This window comes from Solea solea, chromosome 1 (genome assembly GCF_958295425.1).
Source record: "Solea solea chromosome 1, fSolSol10.1, whole genome shotgun sequence".
Taxonomy (NCBI): Eukaryota; Metazoa; Chordata; class Actinopteri; order Pleuronectiformes; family Soleidae; genus Solea; species Solea solea.
The window spans coordinates 16,592,984-16,610,088 of record NC_081134.1 but is presented as its reverse complement, the minus strand read 5'-3'; the positions used below and the strand labels follow the sequence as shown (position 1 = coordinate 16,610,088).

Genomic DNA, 17,105 nt, shown 5'->3' with positions numbered 1-17,105 from the left:
ATCTTTAAACAGTAAAAGCACATTCTGCTGTTCTTCCTTGCGTTAACTTCTATCACTTCTTTTTTTTATTTTTTTATTTATTTTTTGTTCAAAAGATTTCCATGTATCACACAAATATGTGGAATTTTCTTTTTTAGGTCGCCCTTCATCCACAGAAAGCCAAGTTTACAATGATTGATGATTAAAACAAAGACCCAACACCAAAGAACAGTTAACATTTGACAAACCACAAATGTCTAATTCATAATCATACTTTTACCACCATATATTGTGCCAACCCTCTTGTGACTGAGAACATAACCTTATGTAGGCTACGCCATATAGTGTCAGTCAAAGTGCTTCGTGTTAATAGTGCATTATTGTTGATGTATTTAAATAAATCCAGGAATGCACCAATCAGACTTTTTCGGCCTGAATATCTAAATCAATATTTAAAATTATATTTTGTGATACAGTATTATTTCCCAACACTCAAAACTATACTAAGCAAACTCTAAAATCATGTCAAGACCATGTGCATTTTATTTTGTTCATAGTGAATGCGGTTATGGTTGTTACTACTTTTTGGAAGGAAAAATTCTCAAGTCTTTATGGTATGTAAGCTAGCAGCTATAACAACCAAGTACCCTGCTGTCAAAATAAATGTATGTTAATGTCTGTTTTATTTAAAAAAACAAAAAAAAAAATTTAAGGGATGAACTGCTAGCCAGCCGCTAGTTCACGTAGCTTTAATTAGGCTAGCAGCATTTGATTATTTCAGGGTAAACTATAGCATGCATTGTTTAGCATACCTAAAATAAAAGCAATAATAATCCCAGTGACACATAAAATACTTGAATTCTGACATGTGTTTGATATTTGATGTGGCAAGTTACTTAAGATTAAACAGACATGCTATTTACTGACATGGACCAGTTTTATTATCTTTTGACATGCTATGAGTCTTCCTTTATGCTACGCTAAGCTAAGCTAAGATATGCAGCTGCTGGTTGTAACTTCAGTGTTTACTTAACATTTCCAGTGCTTACAGTGGTCGGCTACTGTCCGGTACACAGTACAGACACTTCTTATTTTTACTGTTTTGAGTACTGGCACTTCTCAAGAGATGCTGGCACTCTTTTGTGAGAGTCTAGTGTTTGGTAGTTTTATGTGTACTGTAAAACAAGAACAATATCTATCAGGGTGATAATCCACTGTGACGACCCCTAAAGAGAGAAGCTGAATGGAAATGTTTGCAAATTTTAAGTTATATTCCCTGACTTCTTGCCACATCTGTGTCCTGGAGGACAGAATAATTACAGGACACCACATAAAATTGACTGTGTGCTTGAAATTTAAGTCATTGTTGGAAATGTTAAGGGCAATCTTAATGTACAAGTTGGCAAAATGTAAAACGTATATCCAGGAAATTTCATTTAAAATCCATCCTGTACATTTTGAGTTTTTGGACAATGACTCTGCCATCAAAGGTGCGTGACACACAATTGACATGTCTTAAATCATATGTTTTAGAAACACATTAAACACAGTTTTAAACACATTATGTACCCATACTGTGATAGTGACAGTTAAAAATGCCCTGCGTGTCTTTGGACTGTGCATGATTGAACCCTGAACTTTCCATGCCACCTGCCTAGTGCAACATAGTTAAAAAAAAATGTTTTTAGCACATTTTGGAACGGAATAAAAAATTAAACGATACAGTGAAAATAATGTCATAAATATTTACAAATATATGTTTCAATGATGGCTCATCAAAGCAGACAAAGAAACAAAAAAGTGTAACATACAGTAATGTACCAATAAACTGTCACATCCAACATACACGTACAAAGATATAAATAGACCATGTGGATCTTTGTCTCTAGCAGCAGGTGAATTGCTGCACAAATCTTAAACAGAAAATTCAGCAAATGCAGTCGTACACACACAGTGTCTGCACTGAAATAACAAAACTGCTTGTGTCACGATAAGTCAAGCTCATTTCACATGAATTAGCCAAGCTGCTTTTTTTTCCCACCAACTGCATGTGTAGAATCATTTGTTCATTTCAAACCCATGTTGTCCAAAGTGTAATCATGAAATTGTTTCTGCCGTTTCCACAGTGGTCACATTTCTCCAAAGTGTCCCCCGTGATATACCGTCTTTACAGTGGCAGGAGCTTTGGACAAATACTGATAAACTATATCCAGACACATTTCTTCAAACAGTGTAATCAGCGAGTTCAGCTTAAGGACAGTCTTGTTTTTATTTTCTTCATAATCTCACAAAAAACTTTTACTTCCCCCACATTTGGATGTTATCTTAAATCATACAGAGGAGATGTTGCCACTGGAAGGAGGCCGCCCAAGCCCTCTGTGGGCTCGTGTTGAGACCTGAGTGATGCTCCTTTTGCCTGGGGTCAGATGATTTTGATTGTGACACTTCCACAACCACCTCCTCAGCTCTGTCTGGACCTGCAGATCAAGACGTGTGAAACAACGCCAGATAAGGCTCGTATACAACATAAATATCTAACACGTCCTTTTTTTGTGAGTGAGAGTGAGAGACAGCAGGATTATACACTAAGTTTGCATCAGCCACCAAACAGGACAGAAACAGACTGAATCGCACCATCAGGACTGCAGAGAGAATCATTGGTGTTAAACTGCCCACCATCCAGGACTTGAACACATCCAGAGTCAAGAAACGGGCAGGTAGTATCTCTGCAGATCCATCACATCCCGGAAATAACCTGTTTGTTCTTCTTCCCTCTGGCAGGCGTTACAGAACACTGTACACCAAAACTGCTAGACACAAGAACAGTTTCTTCCCCCAGGCCGTCGCACTACAGAACACTTGACCAGTTTATTTGGTTATTTGTTTATTTGTTTATTTATTCACTATCTGCACCTTATCGTTTATATATACTGTATATATTTAAAAAATAAACCGGACCTCTGGTCACCTTTTTTATTCACTGTTGTCAAATATATGTTAAGTTATGTTAATGTCTACGTTTCATGTACAGCGTGTGTTTGAAAAACCGGAGTCGAATTCCTTGTATGTGTTACATACTTGGCCAATAAAGCTGATTCTGATTCTGATTCTGATTCTAAGTGTATGGGCTTCTTGTTGAGGCACTGTAGTTTATTTCACTGTCTATATAATAAAAAAAAGTGTTTTTATGCCTCCAGAAATGCTCAGCAGATAAATATAATTATTGCTTCCTCAAGTCAGCTGTAATAAATATTTATACTGACAAATATTCACCTACCTCTCCATTCATGAAACAGTAAAGGAGTGCCACCACAAACCCCTACAACACAAGAGACAGGAATGTTAAAATCTTATGGTTACCCTGTTTTAAGAGAAAATAAAACAGTTTCTTTAAAAGTTATGTGATTTTTGAAGATGAATCTCACAATCCGTGAGAACATTCAAACCAGGAAAGTGGAAGATATATTATTTTGTTTTATTCCTGGTCCTAAAACATAAACATTGCTTGTTAACAATGTCACTGCTGTGTGACCATGAAGGTGGGAGGATCACTAGTGTTCACAGGGGAGGAGTTTATGCTTAGGGGGAGGTTACATAAGACTTGGGTGTGTGTTGGCCGAACACTGTTAGGCCGTGCTCCTTTTGTTTGAAGACCATGCTGCCACCAGTAAGTTTGTTTGTCAAATAAGCGTAAAATACCTTGAAATCATGCTTCATATTTAATGTGTTTATTTATTAAAGCACACTAAAGTCATTTATTTCTGCCCCTGTTGGTGCTGCTAATGCTTCTTGTAACGCAACACTTTACAGTCCACTTTGTGGCGTGCTCTTGTTTTGGTCAAAAGAAAGAAGACCATTGAAACTTGCCTGAAGCTATGTCAGGACACTCTGGAGATTAAGTATGACCCAGTTCATACTGGTTCAGATATTCCCCAATATTTCAATGAATGATGCCCACAAGTAAAATTATTCCTTAGGATACTTATGTAGATGCATATACTAATGAGATATATTTATTTACCTTTACTATATCATGGAAAAGTGCTTTAATTGTTACCTCACTAGTACAATATTGTGCTTGGAGATGCCAGAAATGCACCCTTTGACCCAGAATCAGAAAGGCTACAAAGTGACTTAATTCAAAAGATGGAACAGAGTTGTACCATTTTCACTCCAAAGGTAAAGGTGCATATATTCCTCGTTAAAATGTAAAAAAGAAAATGTTCATTAGAAAATGTATTTACATTACCTCTGCACATAGTGTATGTTCGCAATTTTAACTCATGAATAAGTGTTTTATTCATGCAAATAAATGCAATTATTATTTGGACAATTACTGTTCATTTTTGTCTCAAAAAAACTGAATCAAACCTTCACAGTGGGTATATTTCTGTGCCATAGTATTGTAAATGTGCATATGTCATTTAGGGTATTCAACTTATAAGAACTTATACTGATAAGGTACAAAAATGTACTTTCTCTAACTGGTACAAAATTGTCTTTTAAAAAGGTTACACCACCAGCGACAAGCATCAATAGCTTTTTAGGTACACATGAGTACTTCTATTTTGGAGTGTGTAGGGAAATCATCCTTCTATTAATCAATTCCTTATCCTTTCACCCAAGCTCCACACTACATGGATTTACAATCTCTGTGTGCACCAGCGAGACTCACTTCACTCAGTCACCTCATAAAGACATCCTTAAAGCACATTAGTTAAATTAGTTAAATTTTCCAGTCATAGGTCCAGATTATTTTCAAGGTAAAGTTGGATTTACTTCCTCTCCTTTACTTTTCAACCATCAACACTATTGATGAGGTCCAGTTGCTGTTTTCATGGTAGTAAAAGCACAAAGTTGTTAATAATGGAAACTAATGATAGTTTAATACTGTGTGTGCTGGAACAGAACATTGATGTTATTTGTAACGCATGTTTCTGATACGACATGTCAAGCTGTCTGCTGTGAAAGACGAGAGTTACATCCATCGGTTTATGAAATGTTTCTTGGGAAGCTTTTGGTAGTTTGCTAGACTTGTTAAATTCACCTTTTATTTTTATTTTTTTTGTTTTCATACCTGAAAGGAGCCCAGACCCAACTCGATGTACAGCCTGGCTGCGACCCCAGTGTTCTCAGGCAGGAAGGCAAATACAGTGTAGTGCATCCCAAAAAGAGGGATGAGGAACAGAGTGGATTTAGCCAGCCTCCTGAAATGAAGTGGAGACAACAGAATGAACAAAAGACAGGCAATATATTAAAGAGTGCAACTGTTTGGTTTGGAACAGGGTTTTTTTGTGTTTTCATTTGGAATAGTCGCCCCGACCATTCCATTCTTTGGCACCCTTCTCTTGGGGTACCAGAGTAAAATGGTATTGAGTGGTAGAGTCGTCTACATGTCCATGTGTCCATGGGCGAGACACTTTGTTGCTCCTGACGGCCTAACCCTAACCCGGCAGTGTGTGAATGGGTGTGAAAGATGTGCTGTATGAATGGGTGAATGGCAGAACTGTAGCATGAAGCAGCTTTGAGTGGTCATCAAGACTAGAAAAGCGTTGTATGAATACAGACCATTTAAAGCTTGACGTCGACGTAGAGACGAACAACCACAAACCAAGCAGGGAAAAAAGGGCTGCTGGATGTCATTGTTGTCTGTTGTGGTTGCACCGGTGCGACACCACGCTACGTATCTAGGCGGGCACAACCCACACTCCGCCTACCAAGTAAAGGTACTGTTCTCACTCAAAATGCAAGCCTGACACGCGCTTTACGATTCCAAACTATACCATACGGTAATGATAATAATAATAATATTACCAAACTCAACAAACATAGTCCAGATAATGATGAAACCGCTTTTACATGTTTGAAACGGCTACCATTAAATCTCCAGTGCGGAACCTCTATCGCACCCCTGATGAATTCTGAGTAATTATTAAAACTATGCCTGTGACACCACATCACCTACTGCCTCTCTCTCCTCACTCTCTCTCTCACACACACACACACACACACACACACACACACACACACACACACAGAGGGAGAAGGATAAGGAGAGCTCTTCACTCTTTAGCATTACATTACATTACATTACATGTCATTTAGCAGATGCTTTTATCCAAAGCGACTTACAATAAGTGCATTTCAACATTTGGGTACAAACAAGAGCTTGAAGTAAGTAAGTGCTTCAAATAAGCCAAACTATAAAGTGCTAGTCATAAGTGCGATGTACAAGTAAGTGCTTCTTTTGTTTTTTTTGTACTGTCGTCGTTGTCTTAGTCGAGGTAGAGTCGAAAGAAATGTGTTTTTAGACTGCTGTGCAAGACATTCGATTATAGGTATAATTTTAGCACTAGAATCCACTTAGGAAAGTTTTCATGGACACTTCTTGACATTTGCTTGTGCCTTGCCTCCATCCGTCATGACATTAAATAATAATCCATAATTACCTTTCTGCATTTTGTAAAATAAATGATCTTAGAGGAGACAACTCCCACATTGATTCTGTATCATCACATGAGACTCTGCATACAGGTCAACAACTTCTAACACAAAGAAACCTTAAAATATAGGAGTCTAAACCAAGCAATACAAACACGCGTCAACATCAGCAGAGAGTTTCAGAGATGGAGTCAGGTGTCTTAGTTCATCTGTCTCATGTAATATTGATGAGAAGTAGCTATTTTAATAACCTTATTAAAATAACCTATTTTAATAAGATGAAACTCAACAGCTATGCCTACTGCAGCTTTAATTTCAGTACACCTGAGGCCAGTGAATGAAATTGAGGTAGATACAAAGCTTTTAATGTCAGAGACAATTTAAAAACGCAATAATAATGCATCATTCCATCAAGTGTCAAGCCCAAACTGGTGGTGTGAAATCTTCATTACAGTGACATCATAAAAAAGCAGCAGCAGCATCATTAGTCAAATCAATGGAGTAGATTAAAATGTCAAAATGCACGACCCAGTTTCATTTGCTTAAACCTATGAGATTCAAATCAGATGTCTATATTTAGATGGTGACTAAATATCGCACTCATTCATTTAGTGTCATGCCATTAAGTTTAGTTTTTTTTGTAACATTGTGTTTTGTGCCAACTCGATGCAAGCGATATGATTTTTGAAAGAGCAGCCCTGCACCTCTGCTCCACCCACAGATACGTATCTGTCCACGCTTTCCTTCATGAATGTCACTGAGGTTCTAAACAAACTGAAAACCTGTCTGGGTTTCTTCTTTTGTACTCGGTTAGTACATAAGCTCAGCACCAGCAGCCCCGCAGCCCTCATGTGGAGGATAAAGCCGTAGACAATGGATGGATTGATAGTTCAAGCTCTGTTGAACAGCTTCTCGTCAGGCTGTTGTGCTTAGTAGGACGTACACCACCAGTCATGACATCACACATAATAATCTGACTTTTTAAAGCCTCCAAAACTGCATTTTGGCCAGTGCCATGTTAGCATTTTAGAGGCCTTACCTGCATCCACGCTCCAATTGGATAATACCAGGTGCCAATCACACTTGTGCCCACTCATATGTGCCATAAATTATCTATTTTCTCAAAATTCATCATCATGCTCTGTTGAAAAAGACCTGAAAGAGCGATTGATATATTTTTTATCATGGAAAGATAAAAATATCAAGAGTCAAAATGACTGTTTCCAACAGATTCCCAGACTTCTTTTTGTCTCCCCCAGGTGGCTGTTCAGTATATTCCCACATCCTGGTTAGCTTTAGCAAGAAAACTGTGGACTACATACAGTTTTGCGTACGGTCTATGGTAGGACATGATGATGAAGTCTCATCTGTATATTTAAATAATAATTGAATAATATGATGATGTAAAATAATCAGAAATTACATCATACAATTGGCAGTTAGACAAAAAAAAAAAATAGACTCTTATTTTCTAGCCTATAATAGGATTGAGCTTGTCTTTTGTCCGACCTGGGATTTGTGCTTTTGTGTTAACATCACAGACCTGTCTGAATCAAATTGAAGTTTCAAAGAAAAGAATGGAGGTTTTTTTTTATTATTATTGTGTGACTGTGTTCATTGAACCTGTGGATTAATCCTGCCCCACATTGATGGAAGGAGACATCTATTTCTGGTATAAGCTGCTATTTTTATGTCCCTTCATTGTAAATTAATTCAGCCGGGCTGATTCTGAACGGTCAGGAAGGGAAGCAAGGATTCACGTGGGATTTCGTCATACAGATTTTCTTTAGATTAATACAGTAAATACAACTTTTTTCTCTCTTGAAACTATAAGAAATAGTTCAGTGTTTTGTCTGTGGATTTCATCAGTTAAACATCTCTCATCCACTTTAAGCTTTTAGGGAGATAAGAATGTTTCTATTTGTGAAAAATCAACACGTCCTGAACTCCTGACTTTGTCTAGGGCTTGCATGTAAAGAGTGAACGACAAACGCGGTACGACAAACGAGTCAGATGTTGTGAATATTTATGTGTGACTTTGGCTTCAGTATGTCTCGTACAGAAAAAGAACAGAGGGGAGAAAGATGTTCCTGCTCTCGTGAGCTGCAGCAGCTCGCAGGCAGAGATCAAAGGAAGGGGCAGAAAACACTCGCTCTCAAAACTCACTAAAGTCATCTTGACGAATTACAATATCATCATGTGAGTGCAGCTCTCTCGTCCAATCCTCAGTCCTTTGTGTGCTGTTGAACTGCTTCTGACTGTAAATCTGGTCCTTTTTTGTGTCACTTTCAAATAGTGATTTTTCAAATTTAAATGAGTTTTTTTGGGTTTTTTTTTCCAGTATAACCGTGACAGAATAAGAGACAGTACAAAAATTCATCACTGAATGTCAGGTTACAGTAAGACAGTGCTTCTCTATTATTTTCACTGTATGTGTTGTCCTGCCCTGCCTCTCACGCCCCCCCCCCCCCGACACCTCACCGCGCGCCCCACTATTTGAGAAGTACTGCACTGTAAGATGACACATTAAGATTACATGATGATTCATTGTTAATGTTTTTCCAAGTCACTTGATTATTTAATCTTGAATACCTGGGGGGGGGATTTTTTATTATTTTTTGTCTGATTTGCAAACGTAATATGAAAATCACACGTGGGCCAGACTTCAAGAGTAAATGTACCCAGTTTCATACAAAAGGGTTATAAAATTTTACCTAAATTGGCTGAATGAAGCTGCCTGCAGTATTTTTTTTCCTCATATCCTGACACTTCATACACTTTTTGTAGATTTATGTTTATTCCTGAATTTAATTATACAGTTTCCATGGATCTATGGGTGAAAAGTGGATTAGTTCTTCCAGCAGCTTCATTGCTGCGAATTAATTTTCTCTGGCGTCGCCATACTTTTTTTTTTTTTTTTTTAAGCAAATGAAAGCAATCAAAAAATGATATACTGTATATTTAAATCAGCATTAAAGTATTTCCTACAAAAATCATCTGTATTTTGTATTATTAATTAGTTTCATTAAGTTGTGACTCACATGAAATGTCCAGTGTCTCTGTTCCCCGTCATGGCTGAAGATTTTAGCTTCTGAACCAGAATTCGAATCACATTGATGAATATGACTATGTTGACCTGACGGAGACAAACGCACAAAAGATCAATCACTGGAATCAACAAAAAGCCTGCTGCAGCCTATAGATGACAAACGTTGATGATAAAACAAAATGTAAACTTGATTGGAAATGATTGACTATTCATTAGTGATTAATAGTCAGTTCACTCACCAGCAGTGACGCTGTTATTGGTCCTTTAATAATCCACCAAATACCAACATTGTCTGTGTCGTCCCAGCAACTGCAATTAAAGCCAGATCAAATTGAGTAAGTTAATAAAATTATGTGACAATCAAATCAAAGTTCAAACACTGGAAGCAACGCTAGGTTCCATGTTAAAGCATCTTGTTACACAGTAAATGAAATGGAGGTTGTTTTGTTTATATTTTAATATACATCTTACCCTCTGTCATCATAGAAGAATCTGGTCAACACCCAAAATATGAGAATCACTGAGGGCAGCCCTACGGCATTAGATCACAAATCAATTATTAAGTTGTGCATTTGTCAAGTAAAATGAACATAAAAAGCAGTCAAGCTCACATTTTAACTGCATTTTTCATGAAAATGTTCTTTGTATGTGTATTAAATGTATCCGCGTCCCACTTGCGTCTTCTTGTCAAAACAAGAAACGGACGTGGGATAAAAGCAGGAGGCAGGAGAGGGAACAACATTGCACGCACCGGAAAGATGCTGATAAGTATCATCGTAGCCACTCTGGAGATAAGTGAACAGTGCTAATACAAATATATACACACAGAGAAGCAAATGTAGATTCTCAGACCAGTTTGTTTTTGACTAAAAATCTGCACGCTCTAATGCTACCATGCCAGGAAAAATGGATCAGAATGACTTTAATTGCAATTAACAGATGTCATATTATTGTACTTTAACATTCATTTGGAACACATTTTTCTCAACTTGACACAACACTTAACGCCACATTTGAAACCTATAGTCGCAGGATCCAAATGAATTTCAACCCACTGTAGAGCACAAGCCCACACTGGAAAACAAGCGACAAAAGGGAAACCATAAAGACTGCGGGATGGAAATAGGAAGACAGTGGGAATCAGACTGACTGAGCGACACAGGATAAACACAAAGGGGAAAGCACTTAATACATCTGCACAAAGTTTTAAAGCAACAACGGATAACTGAGAAAATACAGGAAGAGCTGACAGGGCAACAAGGGCATGTGTGTTTCCCTGCTGAGGCTGTGATTTGTGTAAAATGAAACAATGCTTTCACCTTTGTCTCTAAAACTCAAGTGTGATTATGTGTAAATAAGAGGAAGATGTGAAAACACTTGTTCAAAGTTACCATGACCCCTGGGCTCTGACCCCTCAATGACTTTAAGTGCTTAGTTGGACTATTATTTTAAATTTTACCTTTAATTATCGTAGTACTTGTGTTTCTGTTTTGCTCTTATTTTGTAGTTGGATCTATTTCCTGTTTTGTGTGTTTTATTTCCACCATACTTCCTGTGTTCAACGGGTCATTTGCACAGCAGCCACTTTGACATATCTTGCCAAGAAAAAGCACAGGTGTTACTGACCACATTAACGAGGAACTGTGTAGTGGTACCATTAGGTATTTGATGTTAGGATCTGGCCAGCATTGATACAGCAGGTGCTTTTAAAGTAGAACTGAACAATTACCATTTTTGCAGCAATGGAGAATTTAAGAAAACACTTAACTGCAACTACTGTAACTAAAACTACAGTAACTGAAAATCCCTACCATTTTAGTCTATAATGAGCAGTCAGTCTCCAAATTGGCTAGCTTTTAGCCTGCTAGCCTCAGGTCTCTGCTAACCTGGAGCACGCTAGTCTCCAGGCCCTGTCCTAAGATTATGTGTTGTAGTATTCTGTCTTTTACAGAACCCTTCATTTCTTCAACAATATTTAAATTGGAAGACAGCAGCCCTTCTGTGGCCACCATGTCGCATGCATACAAAAGCTGCTAGACCTCGCTTCTGTGTCACCATCGCCTTAAACCCGTCTCTAGCCTGCCAGGGGAATAAACCTGTTTGTGATTGGTTCCCACACTGTAGCCAAAATGTTGTCCATCGCTGGCAGACTGGACTCACCCAGGCTAGTTTTAAGTTATAACCTTTTTGTGGCCCTCCCTTATTGCGTGTGCGTCCAACCACCGTTTGGGAATCAGCCAAAAATGAGCTCACTTGAGCTTCCCCAGACGACCACTTCACTCACCCCATCCAATCAGGATGTACCACCAGAAGTATTTCCTCTGAGAGATGAAGGTGAGGGCAAGCAGCGTCTGCAGATACATGCCCTCCACCAGCAACCAGAAATAATTTGCAAGGATGCTGAACTGGAAGAAAGCCACAGCTGACTTGCACGCGGTCTAGAACAGGACACAGAAAACATATAGTTACATCAGTATGGGAGACAGACTGCACAGTTAGTGGGTGTAGGTAAATAAGAATTAGAATGTAGTTTTGATCTTATTTTAATTTAAAGGTATGGAATACTGAAGGAGGAAAACGTGATGTTTTGATGATATTACACTCATACTGTCTTTGCTTTGCCATCTCAATCATATACAGTCGATGTGGGAATGCAAGCACTATCAATAACCCATGTATCTCACCGTGGACATGGAGCAGTGATCTAACGTCTCATCGGCGAACAGTACAGCGTCTTTGATGAAAACAGCGCTGGCTCTCAGGACAAAGGAGGAGAACAGGTTGATGTGGATGTAGTTTCTGGTGCAGCGGAACTTTCTGGGAAGTGGAAAACAGGGAAAGGAGGACAAATGGGAAAAAGGCAACATCCGCAAAAAGAACTTCACACCAATGAGTATGTAAACAACTTTCAAGAGAGAGTATGTCTTGAAGAATACTGATCTTTTATTTTAATAATTCGTCAGTCAGAACAACTGAACTATACTTTTATCTAGTTCTTTAGTGCAGGGGGCTCTTTTGTGAATCATATTTCACCTGCATAGTCTTAAACAGCTTAAATCTCAGTTTCCAACGTTCTCAACATGCATGTTTCACACAAATGCAAGGAAAGTGAAATCAAGCAAAATAAGTTGATAAGCCCCTGATCACTGATTTTAAGTCGTTTAGTGCATATTCATACTGTTCTAAGTTCTAAAAACCAAAGCCATTAAACTGGTTTACTTGTTTAATTTAGGTTCTGTATCACCACACTTAGCGCTTCACTTTAATTACGAAAGTGCAAGTTATTACTAGACCACTTTTGTAATTATACTGGCCTCTAAGGTTAAAAAACAATAGTGACACACATTTGGTGTAAATAACACAACTACAATTAATGCAATCTGTAGTGTTTCATTGGTATCAATAACAGTCAAGCACCGGCCAAATCAAATTCAACTTAGGGCCCCATAAAAACTGTTTTTGCTGCCCTCTGTTTCAGTTGTTGTGTATCTAGGACAGTGTCTTACCTGAAGGCTGTCAACACGACTATGGCTGTGATGAGGGAGATGAGTGACGTGGCATAACCAACAGTGTAAACCTGTCTGAACATAGAGAGGTAACTCGTCTGAGGACGGAGAAATAGTGACAGAAGAGAGCAGAAAAAAGGAAAAGAGAGAAAGAAAAAAAAGAGTCACTTTTGATGGTGTCAGTCAGTGTCAGGGAACATTTCCAAACTTTGGATTTGATGGAGTATGGAATTGAAAAAAAAAAAATTTTTAAAGTTGATAACCGATAAGTTCAACTTCTGAAATAGTTGTCACACCGTGTATTAAACATCTCCTCTCCTAAAATACATTTATGCTCGGAACAAAAGCATCTCCAACCCACAAATATGGACGCACTGTAAAGGACGCAGCGTGGGTGGAAGTGCGAGGAGGAAGCAGAAACAATATGAATGAGCTTAACTGATTGGCGTGAGTACAACAACTGTGTCTGTGTACCTCTGATTCAGTCTCACTGTCGTCGCTGAACGCACAGGCCTCCTCGTAGGGTGGATACATTTCTGACCAGCCGTCCATGGTGCAGTTCCTGTAAACATAGCCTGATGTGGGAGTGGACAGCAAAGAGACACGGACAAATTCAAATGCAAACCCTGTCTCTTCATATATATCATAATGTAACGTTAGTCAACAACACATTTGACAACTGGCCAAACTGATAAAGGCCCTGGGGCCCACAGTTTGAGACCCTATGAGTCACTTCAGAAAGTAGGAAAGATACAAAATACCTTAAATGAGCCTCAAAAGCACTCAATGTCACTCCCGTCTCTAATTTGGTCTTTGCTCCTCTGTAGGGTAGTTTGGAGGCTTTTTGATTTCTCCACTGATGCTCATTGTGTGAACAGTTGGGTTTCTCTTCTCTCTATAATATTGTAATGGTATACAGTGCCTTGTGATAATGTATGTGATTTGGCACTATACAACTGAAATGGAATTGAATTGAATTGAATACGGTCTGATCATATTTAAGCACCTCTATGATGTGAAATACTGCTGGAAATCCAATTGTGAAACAGCTAGCAGTTTAGGGGGGGAAAGAGGAGACCCCATTTCCTCTTTTCCTGGAATCTTGTAAACATTTGTAAAATGGAAAAAGGTCAACAGGAGCACGTCGTGTCCCGGTTTGGCCTGATATCCTACATCTGTTGAACCATATGGCTTTGGTTTCGGGAGCCACAGTTATAGTACTGTCGCTGACATACAGTATTTGCTACTTGTCTGAATAGAGAATTTTACATTTAAAACGTAGGGTTCTCTCCTGCACTTCAACTTTTATAGGGATGTGGGTTATGATCCTAGGAAAACTCAGACTCAGATACAGATTCAGGATATTCTTTTTAAAGCTGTCCTTTGTGGCCTTTTTTTGTTGATGTTGTTCTTGATTCTGATTTTGTGTCCGATACTGATATCACAAACCAGTCCGATACAGTCATATTAGACTATTGAAGCTGTTTCAAGCAGTTTCAAAGACATAATTCTCCAACTGTGTAACAAATATTCTTCTCCCATAACAAAGAAATCAACAGCCCACAACATCACTTGGTTAAAATGCTGTTGCTTTGTTTTCATGCTATATGTAGGATTTTTGTATTGTATTGTATTTTTCATCCAGTGGTTTTGACCAGAATCGGCAAAAACGGGCTCTGTCAAGCAATACTATCAGACCCTGTGCAGAGGGTGAGCGCGGACAAGACAAGTTTATCCCACCAAACTGCTGTACGAGTGGGTTTTCTGAGCTGAAGAATTCCCTTCTGAAAATGTCCATGGGCACTAGTCCAATACTGCCGTTTCCTCCATCTGTCTTGACATAAAACAAATCACTTCCTCCTTGCAGTGCAGAAATGTTGCCGGGTGACATTTGTTTATATTTAAAAAGTTGTGCTCTACACTTTTAAAGTTGTTAAAGTTGTGAGATAGAAGAGTCTATCGACACTGTGGTAAAGTGAGCAGAAGGTTTACACTCGCTTTCTCTAGTTTTGTTCTTGTACTTTTTGTTCACATTTAATCCCCCTCCATTTAATAAATCACAAACTGTGACCTCATTGCAATGGAAAGTTGTAACTCCTGTGCACTTGGACATTTGTACATTTAGACAGCGTCACACTGACATTTCCTCTCTTTAGACCGCTCCACTGCATTAGAGCTTTCAGTCAAAAAAACATCATGTTCTTGTCCACTGACATCTACTCTTTGTCCATTTGGAGAGGTTTGTCAGCTGCTTTACCCTGCTGTTATCTTTCTGCTGAGCAAACAGGAATGTGCAGAGTTTTAAAAAATGCTGCTAACTGTACCACTGTGTGGGTGATCTTGCATGTCAGATCATAATGAGCCATAGTTCCCATCAAGCTAAAGGAGGAAAGAACATTATTCCTTAATGAGCCTGACCTTACCTCCGTTAATTACCCTGTTATGATGGCAATTCAATGCAGCACAAACAGGCTGATCTTCATTGATTTGCAATGTCTGGAAAAATCGGTTTTAATAACTGAGTCATACTTTTATTCAATATGTTGATTTTTAAGAGTTAATAAATAGTGAAATGTCTTTTTTTTTTTGTTGGGCAAAAGTTTTAAAAAGACTGTATCTTGTTGTGTCCATTACAGGTGTATTATTGTTCCGGCACAGTCGTAAAGATGCAGCCAGTGAGAGGACAAAGGACTATGTAAACATAAATAAATAAATAGCTGAAGTTATTTAGTTATTGTGCACGTAACAAAGAAAAGAATGAAGTTATTTCTTCTCAAAAATACTACCCCTATTCTAGTAATACAAAGCTAAATGCAAATCGGTGAAGTATTCCATTAAGTGGTAATTTTTCTGTGAAAATCGTACTCTTTTCTCCATGAGAATAACACGGTAACAGCAGGACTTACAGGAGCTCAACATAAACCTAACCCCAACGGTGTCACTTTGCTGTGCAATAGATTTAAACATCATGCCAAATTTAAGCCAAAATGTGTCAATCTCCATAAACACATGTATGGAGGTGGAAACATGGCATATCTATATAAATGAATAACTGAATAAATACAGAAATGATTACAGAATAAAAATTCTATTATGTAATTCTGTGTCATATGCTAATGAAGTAGGAGGGTCCTAAAGCAGGGTTGGTCCTGTTTGACTGCTTCTGCCTGGCAGAGAGCAGCCAGTGTTCAGCTAACACTGCAGCAGATCTTTGTGATTGTGAAAGTCAGATTAATTGTGTTTTCAGCCTGTTAAATGTTGGAAAATGAAGATAATTGTGGCTAGCCTCCGGGGGTTAACTGCCCCCGGCTTCCGTTGCTCATATAGTAACTGGACAGGTGTCGTGCCAAGGTAGTTATTCCTGATAAAAAAAAAATGTATTCCCTTGACTGGAGGAGCGTGTGTGCATTCAGTAAATGAAAAATAGTATCATATGGACGGTTTAATTCATTGTTTGAGTGCCAACAATGTTTTATATTATTAATCTGCAACACATTTAGCACAGCATACATACTGTACACTCCTAACAACAAATATGGAGTGTCAGAGTGTTTATTTATTTATGCAATAAAACTGTAGCACCACAAAGCATGCAGTTTGAACTTATATTTAAGCTACGGTATTAATTAGAAGATAGGGAATTTGTTGTTATTCCCGCTGCCGAGGAGGTTATGTTTGTGAGCAGCATTACTGTATTATTTACTAAGTAAATAATGGATTTTTATTAAATTTCCTGGTAAAAAAGTCTATGGCTTAGCGAATTTGGTGGTGATCGGGTCATGGTGGATTCAGGAATTTAAAACAGTCGTTCACCTTGTGTAATGACAGTGCAAAACTGAGCGGTCTCTGTGGAGCTGTAATGATTCATCAGCTATTCATTTATTATTCATCGATTTTTTTAGCTTCATAAATATGTATAGTTTCCAGGTCCTTTGCTCTACTTAAACCGATTCATTTTGCTTTGCGGACATCTTCTTTTGAGGTTTGGGAAACACCCAATCAAACATTTTCTAACATTTTATGGACCAAACAGCTACTTGTGAAAACAATCGACAGATGAATCAACAATGAAAATGATCATGAGTTACACCTCTAACTGGATACTTTCTCTATTTTTCCATGTCGCTCAG

General features: G+C 38.2%; 1 protein-coding gene across 1 annotated transcript in view; it reads right to left on the bottom strand.

Annotated features, from left to right (window-relative positions):
* ghrhra (growth hormone releasing hormone receptor a) overlaps positions 1-17,105 on the bottom strand; it is a 30,802-nt gene continuing 13,697 nt past the window's right edge. Inside the window, exons 4-13 of the mRNA XM_058626381.1 lie at positions 13,450-13,550; positions 12,976-13,073; positions 12,154-12,286; positions 11,754-11,907; positions 9,941-10,001; positions 9,709-9,778; positions 9,462-9,556; positions 5,057-5,186; positions 3,257-3,298; positions 1-2,456 (exon numbers count right to left, since the gene is read on the bottom strand). Of these exons, the coding sequence (XP_058482364.1) occupies positions 2,310-2,456; positions 3,257-3,298; positions 5,057-5,186; positions 9,462-9,556; positions 9,709-9,778; positions 9,941-10,001; positions 11,754-11,907; positions 12,154-12,286; positions 12,976-13,073; positions 13,450-13,550 (1,031 nt within the window). The 3' untranslated portion in view covers positions 1-2,309. The remainder of the gene's footprint in view (positions 2,457-3,256; positions 3,299-5,056; positions 5,187-9,461; positions 9,557-9,708; positions 9,779-9,940; positions 10,002-11,753; positions 11,908-12,153; positions 12,287-12,975; positions 13,074-13,449; positions 13,551-17,105) is intronic.